The 19,798-nt window shown below is 33.3% G+C and overlaps 1 protein-coding gene across 2 annotated transcripts in view; it reads right to left on the reverse strand.

Annotated features, from left to right (window-relative positions):
* Nucleotides 1–248: 248 nt before the first annotated feature.
* eml3 (EMAP like 3) overlaps nucleotides 249–19,798 on the reverse strand; it is a 64,450-nt gene continuing 44,900 nt past the window's right edge. For both annotated transcript variants that reach the window (XM_073836376.1, XM_073836377.1), the window contains 18 exons: nucleotides 18,124–18,153; nucleotides 17,826–17,946; nucleotides 16,157–16,306; nucleotides 16,001–16,070; nucleotides 15,434–15,544; nucleotides 11,615–11,710; nucleotides 10,430–10,564; nucleotides 9,307–9,445; nucleotides 7,247–7,398; nucleotides 7,008–7,133; nucleotides 6,620–6,751; nucleotides 4,418–4,485; nucleotides 4,209–4,297; nucleotides 3,890–3,987; nucleotides 3,665–3,752; nucleotides 3,471–3,569; nucleotides 2,167–2,297; nucleotides 249–1,738 (listed from right to left, as the gene is read on the reverse strand). In XM_073836376.1, coding sequence (XP_073692477.1) covers nucleotides 1,526–1,738; nucleotides 2,167–2,297; nucleotides 3,471–3,569; nucleotides 3,665–3,752; nucleotides 3,890–3,987; nucleotides 4,209–4,297; nucleotides 4,418–4,485; nucleotides 6,620–6,751; nucleotides 7,008–7,133; nucleotides 7,247–7,398; nucleotides 9,307–9,445; nucleotides 10,430–10,564; nucleotides 11,615–11,710; nucleotides 15,434–15,544; nucleotides 16,001–16,070; nucleotides 16,157–16,306; nucleotides 17,826–17,946; nucleotides 18,124–18,153 — 2,048 coding nt within the window. In that variant the 3' untranslated portion in view covers nucleotides 249–1,525. The remainder of the gene's footprint in view (nucleotides 1,739–2,166; nucleotides 2,298–3,470; nucleotides 3,570–3,664; nucleotides 3,753–3,889; nucleotides 3,988–4,208; nucleotides 4,298–4,417; nucleotides 4,486–6,619; nucleotides 6,752–7,007; nucleotides 7,134–7,246; nucleotides 7,399–9,306; nucleotides 9,446–10,429; nucleotides 10,565–11,614; nucleotides 11,711–15,433; nucleotides 15,545–16,000; nucleotides 16,071–16,156; nucleotides 16,307–17,825; nucleotides 17,947–18,123; nucleotides 18,154–19,798) is intronic.

The raw sequence follows: 19,798 nt of genomic DNA on the forward strand, positions 1-19,798 counted from the left end.
TATGATCATCCAAACGACCAGAAAGGTTCACTTGTGAACAAAACGCAGAATCAGGTTAGAACAGTGAAAAGTGGTGCAATACTTCCCTCTATAGACTTACAGACAGCATCGCAGTCTCTTAATAATAAAAAACAAACAAACACAAAATCTTCCTTCCATTGTCCTCTAGGTGTCGTTTCGTAACACTACAACCGTATGAATCACATTAGGTTATGAAACTCGTACACAGTACAAAGACAAAAATAACATTCTTACTTTAAAATGTATTTATTTGATTAAAAATATCTAAATTTCACATTGTTTAACAAGCTGTGAAAAGCTGACTTGATCCATACAAAACAAGCCTTTTGGAAGTTTCTGGACAGAGGAAATATTCCTCATGGCAAATAAAGCATTGATTATCTTACTGCCCATAACACAGTGCTTCATAGAGACATGATTTATTGTTAATAATGTAATGTCACACAATTATGCATGTAGTATTTAATGACCGAATAAAACAGATTATTAAAATAAGCGTATGAAACGCATTATGAAGTAAACAAACACATGTAAACTCGAGTAAAGCATGATACATGTCAAAACTAGAGATTATTTCATTTCATTTAATACATCCTTGTCTTACGATGTACTGAAATGACATAAATTTCACTTTTGTGAAATTTGTGACCCTGGACCACAAAACCAGTCATAAGGGTACATTTTTTGAATTTGAGATTTATACATCTTAAGTCTGAGTAAATAAGCTTTCACTTGATGTATGGTTAGTTAGGATAGGACAATATTTGACCAAGATACAACTATTTGAAAATCATAAATCTGAGGGTGCAAAAAATTCTAAATATCGAAAAAATCGCCTTTAAAGTTATCCAAATGAACTTAGCTATGCATATTACTACTCAAAAATGAAGTTTTAGAGTAGGAAATGTACAAAATATCTTCATGGAACATAATGGATCTTTACTTAATATCCTAATGATTTTTGGCATAAAAGAAAAATCAATAATTTTGACCCATACAATGTATTTTTGCCTATTGCTTCAAATATATCTGTGCTACTTCACGATTGGTTTTATGGTCCAAGGTCACAATTCACAATTTGTTTTGCCAAATGTGTGAATCTCATATAAAGCCTCAAAATTAAAAGCGGAAAAAAAATTTAGCATTAAGAAAATAAACATTTTCAGGACCACCACAATTTTTTAGGCTTTTCATAATGTATTATAAATTTTCCTTTTGGTTTATGTATGCAATAATACATAAAAAAAGAAAACACAGTTATCAGACAAAATCTTTTTTTGGCCATTTGTTAAGCCTCAACATCAGTTCACAAAGAAATGTAGGTAGTGAATAGCTATGCATTATCTATGATTTCTCAATGGTGAAACAACACTGTGATATGTTTCACACCTTCCAAATGCCTCATGCCACAGCAGATTGTGCAATGAGATATTTCCCCCTTTTTTCATTTCCTAGAATATATTCATGCCTGTTTCTTTCCTGGTTCCTGGTATAGGTTTTCTGTCTAAGTTCCATTCTCTGGAGAGCTAGAGGAAGAGTAGAGAGACGAGGAAGAAGCTAGATGTTCTTTGGGATGGTCTCCAATCCCTGTCCCTTTTACCCGCCACTGGAGGATGCAGGTGTCTTTCCCGCCCATTGACAGAAGGTGACTGTCATTATGTGTGAATCGAACGTTGGTCACATGACTGCCATGGCCCTCATACTTATAACTTGGAGCCTGATAAAGAAATCAGGGAATAAATTATTAATGTTTTGGAGCATGAACAAACACTTTTTCTAATATGTTACATGTACGTGAAAAAAAAAACACTACCAAGTCAAAAGTTTTTGAACAGTACGTCTTTTTTATGTTTTTAAAGAAGTCTCTTCTGCTTATCAAGTACAGTAAAAACAGTACAATTCGGAAATATTTTTACTATTTAAAATAACTGTTTTCTATTTGAATATATTATAAAATGTAATTTATTCCTGTGGTTTCAAAACTGAATTTTTAGCATCATTACTCATTGCTATGTAAATAAATAATCTGCATTTTCTAACTCAACATAACATACATTATCTGACCTGTTATATCAAACTATAATGCATCCTTAAGCATATCAAAATAATAATTTCTTTGACTCTTAATATTAGGCAGTTACTTACCTTTGGTTTGGGACATGGATACTGGAACAAATGAACCTTACAGAAGTCATCAGCTACTGCCACCATTCTCTCACTGTGTGACCGACACAAGGCATTGATGTCTGTCCCATCTGATCCCTCGAGCCACACACCTAGGCAGCATTACAGTTTACAAAGACAGTTAACAAACACTTACATATAATATATTAGGAAATATACTTAATGCACATAGACCAGATCTATGAGAGATCTAACACATACAAACACTTTGGTTTTCAAAAACAAAACACTTTTAACCGAGGTTTTAACTTTATTTTTATTTTAAACTAATGTTAAATAATAATACATAAAATTGGGTTGATTTTGGCCCTTCAGAAAAGTCAAAAAGTCATAAGTTTTTGAGCAGTAAGATTTTTAATGTTTTTAAAGAAGTCTCTTCTGCTCACCAAGCCTGAATTTATTTGATCCAAAGTACAGCAAAAACAGCAAAATTCTGAAATATTTTAACTATTTAAAATAACAATTTCAATGTTTTTTAAAATGTAATTTATTCCTGATTTGCTGTTTAAGAAACACTTATTATTATTATTATCATCATATATTTAAAACAGTTTAGTACATTTTTTAAGGATTCTTTGATGAATAGAAATATGCCAAGATCAGCATTTATTTGAAATTAAAGCTTTTGTAACATTACACACTATACCATTCAAAAGCTTGGAGTCAGTATAATTTATTTATTTTTATTTTTGGAAAAGAAATGATCAAAATGAATACTTTTATTTCGCAAGACATTTATAATCTTACAAACGATTTCTATTTCAGATAAATGCTCTTCTTCTGTACTTTCTATTCATCAAAGGAACCTGAAAAAAATCTACTCAGCTGTTTTCAACATAATAATACACGTTTTGTGAGTGGCATATCATAATATTAGAATGATTTCTGAAGGATCATGTGACTCCAGTAGTGATGCTAAAAACTCAGTTTTGAAATCACCGGAATAAGTTACATTTTAAAATATATTCAAATAGAAACAGTTATTTTAAATAGTAAAACTATTTCTAAATTTTACAGTCTTTGCTGTACAGTTTTTGTTTGGTGGGCAGAAGAGACTTCTTTAAAAACTTAAAAATCTTACTGTTCAAAAACTTTTGACTGGTGGTGAACAAAAAAAAAAAAAAAAAAACACAACATGCATAAAGTGATGTTTTCTCCACTTCCACTCAAAATGAGTTTGACACTGTTATTCTGGTTTATAGATATGCTACACTTTCCTTCGCAAGAACCACTAATAACAACATTTTTTTTTTTATTTCACTCACCCATGACGTGGAATCCAAGAACACAGGTATAGGACGCCCACTCTCGATCTTTACTCTCAAACCGGTTCCTCAACAGCTTGCAGCCGCTTGCAACATCCCCTTTATCCAAAGCATAAATGTTCATTATCATTTATTTAACTCATTGTCTTCTGTGAATATCTTTCTGTATTATGAAATCAAGCATGCAGCCTTACAGTATAGAATTTCATAATCGCCAGAGTTGGACATGATGTACTTTCCATCTTTGGACCAGTCGAGATGAGTAATGAAACTGGAGTGCCCCTGTGGAGTTACATAAAGTGAAGAGTTTTATCTGCACAACTTAATGTGCTTTTACCGCTATAAACCATTGCACACAACAAACCACCATAAAGCAGTTAGACATCATTTAGAATACTCGACCCGAATGCTTTGCTTACTGTGCACTTTCCGAATCGCGTATAACGCCGGCCACCCTCGGTGACGCTGTAAATGTAGATGAAGTTGTCATGGGAACCAACTGCCAAAAAGCTGCCATCTGTGTTTTGGTAAGCCGTAAAATAGAAGTTATAATCTGTAAATAGGCTTATAAGAGCTGCAGAACAATTTGCATGCTGTAAAACATGCCACACTGAAACAAGCTAGAAATAAAAACATGGCTAATGGTATATCTAATAATATATATTTATTAATAAATGGAAAGTTGTTGTTCTGTTTTATACTATGTCCTATATTATTGTGCTTTTGTTGACCTCTTACCTGGTGAGTATCTCATTACGGACAGCTGCTCATTGCCATCAATCAGGTCTAACACCACTTCCTTGGTTTGCAGATCCAGTACAACCCATCTATATAGGTAAGCGGTTAAAAACCATCATAAAGCCATTAAACAGAGAACATTTCATTGTTAAAAGCTTACTATAAAACTGAAATGGTAATTGTTATCAGCTGGCTTGTAAATGTTTTACCTTCCAGTACTCAGTCCAACAGAGACGACAGCTCCATTTGGGCTGAAATCAGCGCACAGACCAGATTCCTAAAAGTGACGAAGAGTAATGTTAAAATGGTATGAATATTCAAAGGTGCACCAGCGTAAAACTTTTACATTTAAAATAATATTAATATTGGCAAATATGTTTAAACTGATGTATACTCAAATGATTTTCAGTGATATCTGTGTATACTACATGCACTGCCAAATAAAAAATTTGGGGTCAGTATTTATTTCCCACATTTTTTTAAAAGGAATTAATAATTTTATTCCGCAAAGATGCAAGAACATCTATAAATGTCACAAAATATTTCTATTTCAAATAAATGCTGTTCTTTTGAACTTTTTATTGATGAAAGAATTGAAAAAAGGCATCATGGTTTCCCATAAAATGTTAAATAGCACAACTATTTTCAACATTGATAATAATAAGAAGTGTTTCTTGAGCAGCAAATCAGCTTGAGCAGCATATTACACTGCAAAAAATGACTTAGATTTTTTTTTTTACACTGCAAAAAAAATCTTCTTACTTAGATTTTTGTCTTGTTTTCAGCCAAAATATCTAAAAATTCTTAAATCAAGAAGGATTTTCTAGACAAGTAAAAATTATTTACTTTTAGAAGTTATTTTTTATTCATTTTAGTAAAGACAATCATTTTTACTCGTCTAGAAAATCCTTCTTGATTTGAGAATGTTTAGATATTTTGGCTGGAAACGAGACAAAAAATCTGAATGAGAAAAGCATTTTTTGCAGTGTAGAATGATTTCTGAAGGATTATGTGACACTGAACACGATTAATGATGCTTAAAATGTAGCTTTGCCATTACAGGAATAAATTACATTTAAAACTATAGAAAAATATACAGTTATAAATATATATTTTTTATACTTATTTATATTAATTTGGCTAATAATATGTGACCCTGGACCACGAAACCAGTCATAAGGTTAAATTTTTACAAAACTGAGATATATACATCATGTAAAAGCTCAATAAATAAGCTTTCTATTGATGTATAGTTTGTTAGGATAGGACAATATTTGGCTGAGATACATCTATTTGAAAATCTGGAATCTAAGGGTGCAAAAAAATCGAAATACTGAGAAAATCACCTTTAAAGTTCTCCAAATTAGGTTCTTAACAATGCATATTACTAATCAAAAATTACATTTTGATAGGTTTACAGTAGGAATTTTACAAAAAAATCTTAATGTAACATGATCTTTACTTAATTTCCTAATGATTTTTGGCATAAAAGAAAAATCAATAATTTTGACCCATACAATGTATTTTTGGCTATTGCTACAAATATACCCCAGCGACTTAAGACTGGTTTTGTGGTCCAGGGTCACATATAAAAATATGCCTTTATTATAAATTGTAATAATATTTCACAATATTACTGCTTTTACTGTATATTTGAATTAAACAAATGTAACCTTGGTGCGCATGAGTACGACGCATTTTAGTGCCACGTTAAAAAAAAAATCGAAAATTATGAATTTAAAGTCAAAATATTTTGAGAAAAGAGTCAAATGTTTCAAGATTAAAGTCGAAATGTTACGAGAATAAAGTCAAAACTTTGAGAATAAAGTCGAAATGTTCTGAGAATAAAGTCGAAATTATGAGAATAAAGTTTAGAGAAAAAAATAAATGTTTAGAGAATTAAGTCAAAATGTTTCGAGAATAAAAACAAATTGTTATGACAATAAAGTCGCAATTTTGACTTTATTCTAAAAATATTACTTAATCTTGGATTTGTAAAATAGTTTTTACATGGCACTAAAATGCAGTCGTACATAAGAGACTTCTTTCAAAACATTTTAAATAAATGAATAAATAACCTCAACCCCCAAAAGTCTTCACTGTAGTGTTAGTGTGTTGAGATCAAATGAATATATCTCAGTAATGCCCATATTATCAAATACCTTCAGTTGTTTACTTCTACTCTATTCCAAGCATATTGCATGATGCAGAATCCATACCAATACTGTAGGTGTCAGCATAAAGTGTAGTATACAGCCAGTGGCGCACACAAAAAAAACCTAGTGTGCCTTTAAAAAAAAGATACGGTTTTCTGTTTAAGAAAACAGCATAAAGTGTAGTATACAGCCAGTGGCGCACACAAAAAAAACCTAGTGTGCCTTTAAAAAAAGATACGGTTTTCGGATACTGACCTCTAGTGTTGTGCACCAGTCCAGTTTGTGGTCCTCTGCATTCCACACACACACTTGGCGATCATTTCCACAGCTAAGAAATATGTTCTGAGTGGGGTGTGTGGCCAGACCCCACATTTCATCCACATGACCCTGACAATTCAATACAAATTTTTTGATTCACTTAAAGGGACAGTTTACCCAAAATGAAAATTCTGTTATTAATTACTCACCCTCATGTCGTTCCATTTCATCAAAAATATCTTAATTTGTCTTAAATATCTTTAATTTGGTCTCATGGGTTTGGAACGACATGAGGGTAAGTAATTAATGATTTGAAGTTAATTTTGAAATGAAATTTATAAAGAAGTTTTAGAATTAGAAGTTAATTTTATTGTAATTCATCTACCTGTACAATGGCCACAAACCCATCCGAAAATGTTCCTCTTAGGATTGCATTTCGTGTTGTGCCAACGAGCAGTTCCTCTCCATCTACATCCGCAATGGTGCGGACTGCGCCAAATTTCTCAGAAATCTGAAAGAACAAAGACCATTCAAGAAGTGTTTGATATATAAACTCTATAATTTCATATACTCTGCAAAGCTGCAAACACACAGTTTCAAAGATAATACAGATTCACGTTTTACCTCGCACTCTCTTTCAGGTGCCAGGTCTGCACTCCAGCGGATGATCTTGCGGTCCTTGCCACCACCACTGAGTATAGCTCCACCCTGCAGGACGCACATAGCGAAAACACTGCCCTCGTGAGCTCGCGTCTGCTTCATGATCTGAAATGTCTCTACAGGCGGAAGAGAAGAAAAAGTGGCAAGGTGAATTTGTGACCCTGGACCACAAAACCAGTCATAAGGTTAAATTTTACAAAACTGAGTTGTATGCATCATATGAAAGCTCAATAAATAAGCTTTCTATTGATATATTGTTTGTTGGGATAGGATAATATATGGCCGAGATACATCTATTTGAATATCTGGAATCTGAGGGTGCAAAAAAAATCAAAATACTGAGAAAATCACCTTTAAAGTTCTCCAAATTAAGTTCTTAACAATGCATATTACTAATCAAAAATTACATTTTGATATATTTATAGTAGGAATTTTACAAAAAATCTTCATGGAACATCATCTTTACTTAATTTCCTAATAATTTTTGGCATAAAAGAAAAATCTATAATTTTGACCCATACAATGTATTTTTGGCTATTGCTACAAATATACCCCAGTGACTTAAGACTGGTTTTGTGGTCCAGGGTCACATTTGGAGAAAAAAAAAAAAAAAAAAGAGGAAATTATCTATAACAGTCTTTATATAGTTTTAAATAATAAATACAGGCTATATTTAGTTAAAAACTTAAGTAAAAAATAAAGAAAAAAAGATTTTACACGGACACAGATAATAATTCTGGTGGATACCAATAAGCTGGTGATTTATTTAGTACTGACTTTAGTCTTGAATAGGATATTTCACATAAAAGATGTTTACATAAAGTCCACAAGAGAAAATAATAGTTGAATTTATAAAAATGACCCTGTTCGTAAGTTTACATACACTTGATTCTGAATGCTGTGTTGTGACCTGAATGATCCACAGCTGTTTTTTTTTTTTGTTTAGTGATAGTTGTTCATGAGTCCCTTGTTTATCCTGAACAGTTAAACTGCCTGCTGTCCTTAAAAAAAATCCTTAAGGTCCCACAAATTCTTTTTTTTTTTTAGAATTTTTGTGTATTTGAACCCTTTCCAACAATGACTATATGTTTTTGAGATCCATCTTTTCACACTGAGGACAACTGAGGGACTCATATGCAATTATTACAGAAGGTTTAAACACTCACTGATGCTCCAGAAGGAAAAACCATGCATTAAGAGCCGGGGGTGAAAACTTTTGAACAGAATGGAGATGTGTACATTTTTCTTATTTTGCCTAAATATCATATTTTTTCATTTAGTACTGCCCTTCAAAGGCTACAGAAAATACTTAAATGTTTCCCAGAAGACAAAACAAGTTCAATTTACCCTGATCTTTAAATTCAAAAAGTTTTCACCCCCGGCACTTAATGCATCGTGTTTTCTTTCTGAAGCATCAGTAAGCATTTGAACTTTCTGTAATAGTTGCATATTAGTCCCTCAAGCTGTCCTCAGTGTGAAAAGATGGATCTCACAATCATACAGTCATTGTTGGAAAGGGTTCAAAAAGATAACACAGCTGTGGATCATTCGGGTAACAACACAGTATTAAGAATTAAGTGTATGTAAACTTTCAAATGGGGTAATTTTTTATAAATTCAGCTATTATTTTCTCTTGTGGACTATACGTAAACATCTTTTGTGTGAAATATTTTGTTCAGGTCAGTACAAAATAAACAATAACATGCTTTTGTTATTTAATATAAAATAATTAACATTTTGCAGAGTCTGAAAGGGGAATGTAAACTTTTGTAATGTAACTGCAAATATATTAAATTGGAATGCTACAAATAAATGTAATCAGCACAACATTATAAGTGTATATATGAAAGATGGATCGTTATTTATATGAATATGGATATATATATATATATATATATATTGGAGAAATCTTTAGTATCAGATGAAAACCGATATAGTACTGATAAACATAGTGTTTTAAACATCTATATTAATACTTAAAATAGAAGTCTATCAGGCAAAAATTAGGAAATCATGTTGCATACCCTTTGCTCCTTTTCCTAATGTTTTAATATCAGCAGCTGATTTTCCCCATGTGAGAATGTTCCCTTCGGAGTCTCCCGTCAACACATCACCCGTAAGACTGAACACGAAGCACAGGACAAACTTGGGCTTTTTGTATTTCTGTTAATGAAACAATGAACAAAATTACAAACACTAACGAATACCAAACAATGAGTGAATTCAAAGCTGAATACATTATGAAGCAGTTCTATCCTTTAAAGCTAATCATCAGCTAGCTATGAGATAGTAAAAAATGTACTTAAAAATAATATTCTATATAACAGCATAGTGATGGAATTACATAAAAATAACACTCAGGATACAAGAGCATTAAGGGGGTGAAAACTTTTTGAATTTGAAGATCAGGGTAAATTTAACGTATTTTGTCTTCTGGGGAACATCTTCTGAAGCTTCTGAAGGGCAGTACTCATCCTCATTCTGTTCAAAAGTTTACACCCCTGGATCTAAATGCATTGTTTTTCTTTGTGAAGCATCAGTAAGCATTTAAACTTTCTGTAATAGTTGCATAGGAGTCCCTCAGTTGTCCTGAGTGTGAAAAACTGGACTCATGAACAACTACCACTAAACAAAAAAAAACAAAGCTGTGGGTCATTCAGGTAACAACACAGTATTGATAATCAAATGTATGTAAACTTTTGAGCAGGGTCATTTTTATAAATTAAACCATTTCCTTTTTATGTAATGAAATATCTTCTATCAATTCAGGTCGGTACTAAATATAAAATAACATGAATTTTATATGATCCTTCTTATTTTGGTAAAATAATTCGAATTTCTTTCGTAAACATTATACATACCGGTAACTTTCCTGTCACTTTTGATCAGTTTAATACATCCTTGCTAAATAAAAGTATTAATAAAAAAAATCCTGACCCCAAACGTTTGAAAAACAGTGTACTCCTAAAAATAACACGATACTACTATTTTACAACGTCCACTTAAATATGATAATACCGTGGTACATTTTTGTAAGTGAGTTGCTGTTAATACATATAATTTCTTCCCATTTTCGTACATGGAAAAAGAAATGATACCACATTTACAGTGGAGGACAGTCAACTTGGTGGCCAAATATGGACTCACTCCAAAGATGCCCTGTTTCTTGGTCAGCGTGCCAGCGCTCATGGTCCAGAAGTAGACGTGGGACTTGCCACAGGAGATGATGTTGTTGGTGTCTGTTAGGCTGAAGTCCACAGCCAAGACTGCCTCATTAGTGCTCTGAAACAATTCCACATAGACACACACCATGAAGACATATGGTTTTCCACAGTATATATGACTTTGTGCCAAAGGCTCTGTGTTATTATAGGAGAAAAGCTGCAATTCAACTTCAAACATCCAGTCAGTCTTCAGCTGCAATAGCAGCTCATGTCAGTTTAATGACAGAAAATGACTGTAATTTCCCTGTTTTATTAAAAGGTGTAATCCAAAAACTGTAAATACATCTTCAAAGCTCTCCAGATATTGTCCTTGCTTATGATTTCTAAATTCTTCAGGGTCTTTAATTTTGGACTGCAACCATGTTCTGTGTGTTCATCTTCAATTTCACCTCAAAAAATACATCTGAAAGGTTCAGGAAATTTATGAATGATATGTACCTCACCACAAACCGACTTTAAAAAAATAAACCAATTCATACTGAAATGAAAATCTAGATTAACTTAGTCAGCAAACAGAACTCCCTTGATAAAGCGTCATGCCATTCAAAGTCCAACTACTTCCTAAATCCACTACTAGCAGCAAAGCCCAAAAATAAACACAGGAGGAAGAAAAATTACTTCATACCAATGGCTAGCCCTAAAAACACTCGCAATCACTCACACAAATCTACTGTAAAATATTTAGCCGCTCCCATAGCAACCCCGCTCAAACCGCTCGTGCAGAAGGAGGAGGAAATATTCAGGATAAAAGATCCCACGGAGCTAAAAAAACATCCACAATACAGCTGACAGCTTTACAGAACGCATGCAGCTGGCTTTATATTCAGTCAAGAGCTGCTGAAATATTCACTAGGATAATTTATCCTAAAAAATCTTAAAAAGCAAAATAATTGTCAAACAATTTAGAACAGTTTCAGACATGATGGAGGGTTGAACCTGGAGTTTTTATTAGAAAATACTGTGTGCTTGAAAAAAATATTGCTAGGTTTCTAATCATGAGAATGTATACTATATCCATGTAGGTTTATGTTGATATTGTAATGGTAGAAAGTATATACCAAACTATTTCTGTGTGTGTGTGTGTGTGTATGTGTGTAAGTGAGCACACCTTGACTTCAGTATGCTTTATGTTTTTATTCCAGTCCCATACAGAAAGCATGTGTTCATTGGAATCGTCAATCACACACAGGAATGTACCACCATCCTGTAACAAGAAAAAAAAGAAAAAAACAATACACTACCATAATTATGTTTTTTAATACATATGTTTTTGAAAGAAGTCTCTTATGCTCACCAAGGCTGCAAAAATACAGTAAGAACAATAGTTTTGTGAAATACTACAATTTAAAATAAATGTTTTCTATTTTAATATATTTCAAAATGCTATTTATTCCTGTGATGGCAAAGCTGAATTTTCAGCATTATTACGTTTTCAGTTTCACATGATTCTTCAGAAATCGTTGTAATATGCTGTTTTGGTGCTTCTTATTATTAAAAATCCTCAAAATGTTGTATGAGAAAAAAATACTAAAAAAATATAACAATGCCAATATTACAAAATTAAAACATTGAAAAGTGTATAAATCACTTGTCCATAGAAACATAGTCCAACAGTGACACCATCAGATAAAGTTACAATGGGAGTCCCCGTCTCTCTTGCCTCCCCTGAGCTCATTGAGTTTTAACAGACCCCCTAATGTGTGGTGGGTTTGGTGGGGGGTAACTGAGAATGAATTAGGGAAAATCATGCAAGAGGACCCAATGCCTCCATTGCGATGTGATTGGATGCGACTGGCTATAATCGGATCATGCGATAAATCCTGCTTTTTGTGTTTGTGCACATTTGCTAATCAGTCTGAATGAACAATATTACGGCATTAATGGGAAAGCTAATTTAATAGAGAAAGTAAACAACTCACACACTTATGCATCACCATTTTGTTACATTAAAATAAAACTTAAAAAAAGGACTGAAAACATGAACTGTGGGAGTTTTTAGTGAGTAATCAGCTTGGGGAAATTTAAAGTAAATCTCAGTGTCTGTGACCAATATTTATCGAGCTTTGATGACTGATGATCCGAAAAATGGAAAAAAATAAAAATAGAAGTTTAAAGTTTGAACCTATTAAAAGGAATAGCTGAACAAATAAAATATATTATTTAAAAGACACAATATGTAGGTTTTCGCTGCTAGAGGGCGCATATCAAAACAAACAAAGAAGTTTGATGACGTGATTGAATGTGCAATCACGAGAGTTGTGGGGCAGAAATCATATTCATGGATGAGCCAATGTAATAAAGCCTTATTAAGGTCACTGTACAGTCGTGGCCAAAAGTTTTGAGAATGACACAAATATTAGTTTTCACAAAGTTTGCTGCTAAACTGCTTTTAGATCTGTTTCAGTCGTTTCTGTGATGTACTGAAATATAATTACAAGCACGTCATACGTTTCAAAGGCTTTTATCGACAATTACATGACATTTATGCAAAGAGTCAGTATTTGCAGTGTTGGCCCTTCTTTTTCAGGACCTCAGCAATTCGACTGGGCATGCTCTCAATCAACTTCTGGGCCAAATCCTGACTGATAGCAACCCATTCTTTCATAATCACTTCTTGGAGTTTGTCAGAATTAGTGGGTTTTTGTTTGTCCACCCGCCTCTTGAGGATTGACCACAAGTTCTCAATGGGATTAAGATCTGGGGAGTTTCCAGGCCATAGACCCAATTTCAACGTTTTGGTCCCCGAGCCACTTAGTTATCACTTTTGCCTTATGGCACGGTGCTCCATCGTGCTGGAAAATGCATTGTTCTTTACCAAACTGTTGTTGGATTGTTGGAAGAAGTTGGAGGGTGTTTTGGTACCATTCTTTATTCATGGCTGTGTTTTTGGGCAAAATTGTGAGTGAGCAGACTCTCTTGGATGAGAAGCAACCCCACACATGAATGGTCTCAGGATGCTTTACTGTTGGCATGACACAGGACTGATGGTAGCGCTCACCTTTTCTTCTCCAGACAAGCCTTTTTCCAGATGCCCCAAACAATCGGAAAGAGGCTTCATCGGAGAATATGACTTTGCCCCAGTCCTCAGAAGTCCATTCACCATACTTTTTGCAGAAGATCAATCTGTCCCTGATGTTTTTTTTGGAGAGAAGTGGCTTCTTTGCTGCCCTTCTTGAGACCAGGCCATCTTCCAAAAGTCTTGGCCTCACTGTGTGTGCAGATGCGCTCACACCTGCCTGCTGCCATTCCTGAGCAAGCTCTGCACTGGTGGCACTCTGATCCCGCAACTGAATCCTCTTTAGGAGACGATCCTGGTGCTTGCTGGACTTTCTTGGACACCCTGAAGCCTTCTTAACAATGCAGTGGAAAGTTTTTTCGGGATTAAGTAAATTTTCATGGCAAAGAAGGACTATGCAATTCATCTGATCACTCTTCATAACATTCCGGAGTATTTGCAAATTGCTATTATAAAAACTTAAGCAGCAACTTTTCCAATTTCCAATATTTATGTAATTCTCAAAACTTTTGGCCACGATTGTAGTATGAAGCAGGGTGGGGCTGAAAGTCGTGGAAGCAAAACAAGGTGTAATACACGACTCAAAAGCAGCAGAGCTTTTATTATGCCACAGTCGACCACTTCTGCTTCTTCTGGTCCTGCGTATGTGAGGTAAAACAGTGTTGTTTATCATATTAGATACATTTGAGTGTGTTGAAAGTTCTGTTATAATGCTACTCTGTGCGTTCATCACCTGTTTAATAAAATGCATAACATATTAAAGAGTCTTAGGGATTTCTAGGCTTTCTACAAAATAAAACCGGAAAATCAAGGGTGTATGACGTCATTGGCAGGCGAAGAAAGGAGGATTCTTATTTCTCTGCTTATCTAAACATTCTTTAAAACATTTGGGATAATGTAAGTACACAAGTCAGCAAAATATATAACACTGTTCTAGTGGTTTTTGGATATTTTAATAAAAAAAAAATCACATTTTGTGCCTTTAAATTACTGCCTTGAGTTATTATTTTGGAATAAATGGATTTTGGAATAAAGCTTGATAGGATTCATACTTGGCTTTAATAAATAAAATATAAAAGGGGTCCTATTATGTTTTTTTTTTTACAAAGTCTTGATTTAGTTATGGGGGTGCACTAGAACATGCGCTCATGATTGGATTAGTTCCGGGTTTTATGAAGGCCCACCTTCCAAAATAACAAAATGTGTTGTGATTGGTTAGTAGTCCTACTGTGTTGCAATTGGCTAACAGCTTAGACAGCATTTAGTACTGCCACGCCCCTTCCAAAAGCAGCAAGTTCCGTGTACAACTGCACAAGCTAGATTTAAGTGATTTTTACATTTTAAATATGGATATTTTTCTTACAAAAACAAATTGGTTCACTACAGGAGGCTTTTATTGACCCAACCCGCCAACAATTTGAATTTCTGTATGCAGGATTTATTTAAATGCTATTCTAATGGACCACGTTGTGACATTATAGCATCCAGAAAACAAACGCTGTAGTCCAAACAAGCTGTTCGTTGTAGCTCTTGAAAAGGGATTTTTTAAAAGCTAAATATCTCCCTTTGGAGTGGCCTTTGAGATTTGTAACTTTGTAGATGTTTTTATGCCCAAACATACACACCACACACTGACTTAAATTCAAAAAGTGAAAAAGCATAATAGGACCCCTTTAATTACATTGTTATTGTAAAAATACAAAATAGAATTAAATTATTAAACACGTCATTCAAATAGAAAACAGATATTTTAAAACTATAATATCTACAATTTAAACAATTAAAATTGTACTATTTCAAAAGACTGCCACATGCCAAAGTTTCTAGTTCAGGAATGCTTGTGAAGTAATTTGGATCCTCTGTCTGCTGTGTTTTAACTGGAAAGAATGCAAAATGGGAGGCAATACTCACTGAACTGGAAAATGCTAAAGCTCCGACACCTCGCTCAAATGTGCCGAGGCCGATCTTTTGCAGTGTCACTAGCGTTTTGGAGTCCCAGATGTGGACAAAGGGCTGAAGAGGCTGACGTACACACATGCACACACAAAAAAAAACATAAGCGGGTAACTGGCTTATATAAGGTTTTTTGAATGCACAACAGGCTATTACGCCACTTTCTAATCACCATTTTGCCTTCACTGCTTAATTTATCCAAAGCGACGTACTAAACAAGACCAACTGATCAATTAAAATGGCCCTGGGCATCAACAAATACATTTTAAAATGTAAAACTACTACAATTGTATACAAGGTCATAAAATCTACATTAAAAATAATAGATAAATAAATAATAGAATTAGTAAAATTCTGTAGAAAATAGTTTTTACATGGTGCATAGCACGTCACACCATAATGACTTCCAGTAAGTATTCAATGTCAATTAACATACTAACCATTTGCCCTGTAAAGCTAAAAATACATGATTACATCACATTTTGTAAATCAGTAAAATGTGAATTATTCATGTGTGTATCTCACCTTGCCATCTTTGTCTACTCCCGCTGTCTGTCCAGATGCTACACGCACCTTGTCGGGGTGGATGGCAAGACTACATGCCAAGAAGTAAAAGAAAAAGTAAGAACATAAGAATCAAAAACAAATGAGGTGCACGTCTAAATAGCTCTTCAAACTCACCATCTGACACAGTCTGTGTGTTTCTGATAATGTCTTTGTGTTTGGCTGTTAAAATGATACAGAACAACCACGCACGCAATAAAATAAACTGCTTCTCCAGACGGCAACAGGTAAAGGTTTGCTCGACAGTCCCGTCCCCGGTAACCATAACTGGAAATAAAAAGGTCAAGGAACGTTTGCTAATATTTATGCATTATATAAAGTTCTATTTCACTGTGTTTGGCAATGTGAGGTAATATAAGTGTTTCGGAAAAATATGATTGATACTGTTTCCAAAATAACTGAGGGAACGGATATTTTGTTCCAGACTTTGGGTATAAACCCAAAAATGTGGAAATTGAGAAAGCATAAGTCAAGTTAATTAATTTATGTTCTATGTATTAGAATAATATGTACTTTCAATCTTTCAATCAGGTTCAAGGGTTTATTTTTTGGAACTTTTAATAAGATTAAAAAAATAAAATAAATGGAACGTGAAGCATTTTTTCCTCTTTTATTTAAATCAGAGTTCTCTCTCTCTCCATATACACTGCTGTTGAAAAGTTTTGGATCAGTATGATTTTTAATGTTTTTTAAAAAGAAGACTTCTCTGCTCATCAAGGCTGCATCTATTTGATTAAAAATACAGAAAAAAACAGTAATATTGTAAATTATTATTGCAATTTAAAATAGTGGTTTTCTATTTTAATATACTTTAGAATAGAATTTATTCCTTTGATGCAAAGCTGAATTTTCAGCATCATTACTCCAGTCTTCAATGTCAAATGATCCTTCAGAAATTCTTTTAATACGCTGATTTTTTTCCATTAATGTTGATAACAGATGTGCTGCTTAATATATATATATATATATATATATATATATATATTTGTGTATATATTCGGAACCTGTGATACTTTTTTCAGGGTTCTTTGATGAATAAAACATTACAAAGATCAGCGTTTATTTAAAATAAAAATCTTTTCTAACAATATACACTACCGTTCAAAGTTTGGGGTCAGTAAATCTTTTCTTTTTTTCTTTCTTTGAAAGAAATTAATACTTTCATTCAGCGAGAATGTGTTAAATTGATAAAAAAAAGTGATAGTAAAGACTTCTATTGTTAGAAAAGCTTTCTATTTTACTTAAATGCTGTTCTTTTTCAATTTTTATTCATCAAAGTATCCTGAAAAAAGAATCACACGTTCCAAAAAAATATTAAGCACAACAACTGTTTCCAACATTGCTAACAAATCAGCATATTAGAATGATTTCTGAAGGATCGATAAAAATTCAGCTTTGCATCACAGAAATAAATTATATTTTAAATTACATTAAAATAAAAAGTTATTTTAAATGGCAATAATATTTCAGAATACTTTTATTTCTGTATTTTTGATTAAATAAATGGAACTTTGATGAGCAAAGTTCTTTAAAAAAATTAAAAATCTTGTGTGTGTATATATAAGTATTATTGGTTTTAAAATCACATTTTATAGTTAATAAAATTACATATATTTTACAATTATTATATTACATTTGCAATTATTGTATAATATGATGTATTATATAATTACAATTAATTTATATCAGAGTAGATTCATATATAATTCAATTTATATTAATTTCATTTTAATTAATTCTAATGTAATTAATTCATTAATATTGCTAAAGAATTTCTTTAGGATACACCCAATCCAGGTCCAGCTTCTGTGAGGGGAGATCCATTTTCAGCTCCTCGTAGTTTAGAATGTTTGAAGGAATGTACATGGTAATTGGTCGTCCACGGATGAACATCTTGATAGACTGACCTGTTAGCAAAATAAATGAGAGACATGAGAATGCACAACCTGAAAATATAAAAATGTAAATGACTAGTTGCAATGGGTACTATAATTTAGATTTGTTAATTTCAAGAGTACAACTGATATAACTTACAAAATTACAATTAATATACAAATAATTACAAAGCCATGATTGAAACCTACTCTGAGTTCCTCTCCTGGACCCCTGAGATCCTGTTAACAGATAAAACGCAAACAAACATTATTCCCACAGCTGCAAAACACATCAGGAATTCCTGCAGCCCTAATGCGCTCCAACTGACTCTACAGGGAGCTCCAGTGAGAACACCTCTCTGACTCATCGGTGTCATTGTCTGGACCTGGTTCTGGACTGAACTGAGGGGGAAAACTCTGTTTTTAACAGGGCTTTTTAAACGCAATGAGGCAAGCAAGTCAATATGTGTTTCTAATGCAATGGAATGACAATAAAAGCAACAGCCAGAAACTAATAATCAAAGTTATCAAAGTGCATCATTGACCTTGAAAAATCTTGGGTAGTTTTGATACAAGAGAAAGTGGGAATATCTCGTATTCCTCTGAAGCATCATATGGTTTTGTGTTGAAACCATATACGACTCCAGAAGGACCCTTATGTCAGTTATCAGATAGATGTCGCCCGGGTGATGTCGAAACAACATTCCATAAATGTGTCACTTTCACCCCGAAGGAAAAACACCATATGTTTGATGTTGAGCATAGACATTACATTTCAAATAAAACCCCCCATTTATTTTTCCCAGCGATTAAATAGTGCAGGTGAATAAATTATTAAAACGCCACATGCATACAATGAAAGAGCCAAAGTGGTGCTGTGAAAAGGTGGTGTGAATTTCTGGCACGCAGGGGAAGGGAAACAGACATCCATCATCCTAGACAGAAAACTAGAGTAGTGTGGTTGCATAACCAGCGAGAGTAACTTTCCAGCGTGAGCACAAGCTCTCCTGTGTCTCAATGCTGAAGGAAACTGGCACCTGTACGTGCATAATGAATAAACAAACAAATACATATCTACAGACTAGACATGAAGCCACCAATGGCTTGTTACAGTAATTATAAGTCGGCTGTGCCGAGTAATGCTTGCTTATAAATGTTTATATGCACGGTGACCTCCCAGCACCTCAATGCATTTAGACAGAATCTGCTCTTTAAACTATTTTTATTCTGTTATGAATTGGGTTTTCAACCTGAGGTCCATGAAGCTACTGAAGGGATTGTGGATACTTGTGGATAGATACACTACCTTTTAAAAATTTGTGGTCAGTAAGATTTATTTATTTATTCATTTAAAGAAATGAATAGTTTTATTAAGCAAGGATGCACTAAATTGATCAAAAGTTAATGTAAAGACATTTATATAAGATGTAACAGAGGATTTCTACTTTAATTTATAATAATCAAAGAATCCTGATAGTATTATGGTTTTCTGCAAAAACATTTAGCTGCACAACTGTTTACAACATTAATATTAAGAAATGTTTCTTGAGCAGCAAATCAGCATATTAGAATGATTTCTGAAGGATAATGTGACTCTGAAGACTGGAGTAATGATGCTGAAAATTTAGCTTTGCCATCACAGAAATAAATTGCATTTTAAAATATATTAAAAAAGAAAATAGTTATTTTAAATTGTAATGATATTACATAATATTACTGTTTTTACTGCATTTTTATAAAAAAAAATAGAGCCTTGATGAGTGTAAGTGTCATAGTCATGTCATATATTTGGTTTCTCCCATTGTCTCCCCCCGTTAATCTGTCTGCTTTGGTTTAGTCCTTGTTATCCGTATCACCTGTCTTTGTAATTAGTCACCCTTCATAA

This window comes from Garra rufa, chromosome 3 (genome assembly GCF_049309525.1).
Source record: "Garra rufa chromosome 3, GarRuf1.0, whole genome shotgun sequence".
Lineage (NCBI taxonomy): Eukaryota > Metazoa > Chordata > Actinopteri > Cypriniformes > Cyprinidae > Garra > Garra rufa.